The sequence below is a fragment of the Abrus precatorius genome, unplaced genomic scaffold, assembly GCF_003935025.1.
Source record: "Abrus precatorius isolate BTA unplaced genomic scaffold, Abrus_2018 Scaffold2, whole genome shotgun sequence".
Taxonomy (NCBI): Eukaryota; Viridiplantae; Streptophyta; class Magnoliopsida; order Fabales; family Fabaceae; genus Abrus; species Abrus precatorius.
Genome location: NW_020874362.1, coordinates 26,598,134 through 26,600,847, shown reverse-complemented (window position 1 = coordinate 26,600,847; position 2,714 = coordinate 26,598,134). Strand labels below are relative to the sequence as shown.

General features: G+C 31.0%; 1 protein-coding gene across 1 annotated transcript; it reads right to left on the bottom strand.

Annotated features, from left to right (window-relative positions):
* Positions 1 to 679: 679 nt before the first annotated feature.
* Positions 680 to 1,348, bottom strand: LOC113859729 (NDR1/HIN1-like protein 2). The gene has a single exon (XM_027492432.1). The coding sequence runs from the start codon at positions 1,346 to 1,348 to the stop codon at positions 680 to 682; it is 669 nt and encodes a 222-aa protein (XP_027348233.1).
* Between the last annotated feature and the right edge of the window lie 1,366 nt (positions 1,349 to 2,714).

Genomic DNA, 2,714 nt, shown 5'->3' with positions numbered 1-2,714 from the left:
CCAACATATATATAGATCTAATCTATAGGTTGTTGGTGAATCAACTTAGAAAACAAATAATACAAAGTTTTAACTATAGAATGCGTAAATTAACATAATTTTACTGATCCTAGTTTGAAGGCTAATTTAGAGTCACTATTTGATTGCCACACTCTATACAAAGAGTTTTGATATTTGTGCATTTGTTTAATGTTACTTTTTTATTTTTTTAAATAATTTTCTCTTTTTCGCATGTTACATTTATCCATCGTATCTCTTTTCCTCTTTCTCCCTAAATAAATATAATCAGGCCAATGTGTGCCAATCAATTCCCTTCTGCAAAATGAACGTATGCATGGATCACATCCTTCAAGGCCACTGGGTACATTATCATTTGAAATTATTGTACCAGCTCATTCAACATTTCCTCGTAAATGAATCATCACCAAAAGTTAAAGCCAAACTTGATTTGACTCCACAAAGATGATAGAAAATGTAAATTTGATTTCATTTTGTGGTTAGAACGCTTTGTTCACTCGCTAGAATACATATTGGGAATCAAAATATATATATTGACTTGCCAATCAATGAGAGTATGAGGATATACAATGTATTGGAAATCTTTGTCCACATATGAAATACTATTACCGATCTATATGGTCCTTCTCACAATTGGGACTAGCTAGGAAATTATAATATTCTAATGTTCTTGGAACACATCACATAATCCTACGCCCAAGACATTCCAGATGTCATTAGTAACTGCGAGACGCATGTCCGTGACGCCACAACTAACATCTAAACTCATTCGCCATTTTAGCATTTCAAATAGACCCTTAACTTTTGCTCTAACCCACATTTTCACAACGAAGTCTCCACTCACTATGGTCCATAACTTGAGCGAGGAACCATTCTCATCCAAATTCTGTGGATTCCCAATCACCATGCTATTGGAAAATTTTCCCATTCCTAACTCAGCCTTTATCCATATCATGCTCATGCTTCGTATGTTGATGGGAGTAGCCATAGTGGCCACTGAAAGTTGTTTGTCGTGATAGTACACGTAGACTTGGAATGGATCAATGACCAAATGCTCGTTTCTGTTTGTGTTTCTTATGGTAATTGTTAGGATATTGGAGTTGCCTTTGAGTTGCGCTTCGGAGACACTAAAGTTTGATAAAGAGAGTGAATCGACAACAAAATTCGGTTCGTGGGGTCGTAGGATAAACCAAGCCACGCCTATAATAGCACCTAAAATAACAAAAACCGAAGCTACTATGATAATAATTCGATGGATATCATCACTAATTGACTTTTCAGGAGGTGTGATGATGGGTGATGGAAGGTTGTTACCGGTTGCATGGTCCATCTAATAGAACACAAATTGGGTTAATCTACATATGGATGGGGAAGGTGACGATAACACTAATATGAGATAATGAGAGTGCGTATATAGATATATACCAGACGGGAGAAAACATGTCTGATTTGTCGTAAAAAACCATGAGATCATAGTTAAATTTGTTGCATATAAAAAAATTAATGACAGATATATATAATCTTTCCTCGGATATTACGAGGGCCAGCTCAAGCCAGTGAGAGAAACTTGTCTGTCGGATCGATTGAGGAAATTGACAGTATAATAAATAAACCTACAAGGAGGATTTTTAAAGGTTTAGAATCATTATTTGATGTGAGTTCTCAAAATCTATGTGCGTGTTTGGATTGGCATTTGCATTGCTTGAACTCACGTTTAGCTCGACACAAGTGCAAGTTAAAAGTTTATAAATATAGATATAACACAGAAACTATAATTAACAGTGTTAAAATAAATATCAATTCATCTATATCTTAACGTAAAAATGAACATGCTATATGTGTTGTAGCTCTATATATACACATTTGATGCATGTCCAACTCTAATCCAAAGATACTGTATCTCTTTAATAGAAGAACCAGAATGATTTGACTTCAAATAATCTGTAGGTTAACAAATAGGTGATAGTTTCAGGTAGCAAATATAATATCTCTTATTCTTTCTTAAGTATTCCCTTTGTCTTAAACTGACTGAGGTTTAAGATTTTTACACAATAATTAAAGTAAGTAATAACTATCTTAATTAGTAAAATAATTTTATAAAATTATCTTTAAAAATTAACTCATAGAATACTTTAAAATAATTATATTTAGTATTTATTTAAGATAAAATTTAAAAAAATATTTCATTGAAATTATAAAATGTTACTTGATATGAAAAAAAAAATATTATACTAATAAGTTACTTAATGTAAAATGTTAGAAGAAATATGATTTTAAATTTAAACTTAAATTAAAGCTTTTAAATGTTGTATGTGTGTATGAGAAGATTTTTTTTTATAAGAAAATAAGAGAAAAAAAATATTGATTATTAAATCTTATCAAATACAAGCCATATAAGTTTTTTTATAAAGTCATATATATAATTTATATATATATATATATATATATATATATATGACAAATGCTTCTCTTGAACTGTATTCTCCATTCATACTACATCCACATTCACTTGTGGTTCAAGTTGTCAACACATATTCAGATTAACTACTGAAATGATTAAGTTAATCTTACAATTGCTGCACAATATTATGGGTCACTTATTATGGCTAAGGATTTCATTCTTGATCTTTAAACACCATAGCGTACATGGAAGATTAACGTCTACTATTTCTAGAGTAGAATATATAAGTAAAGAG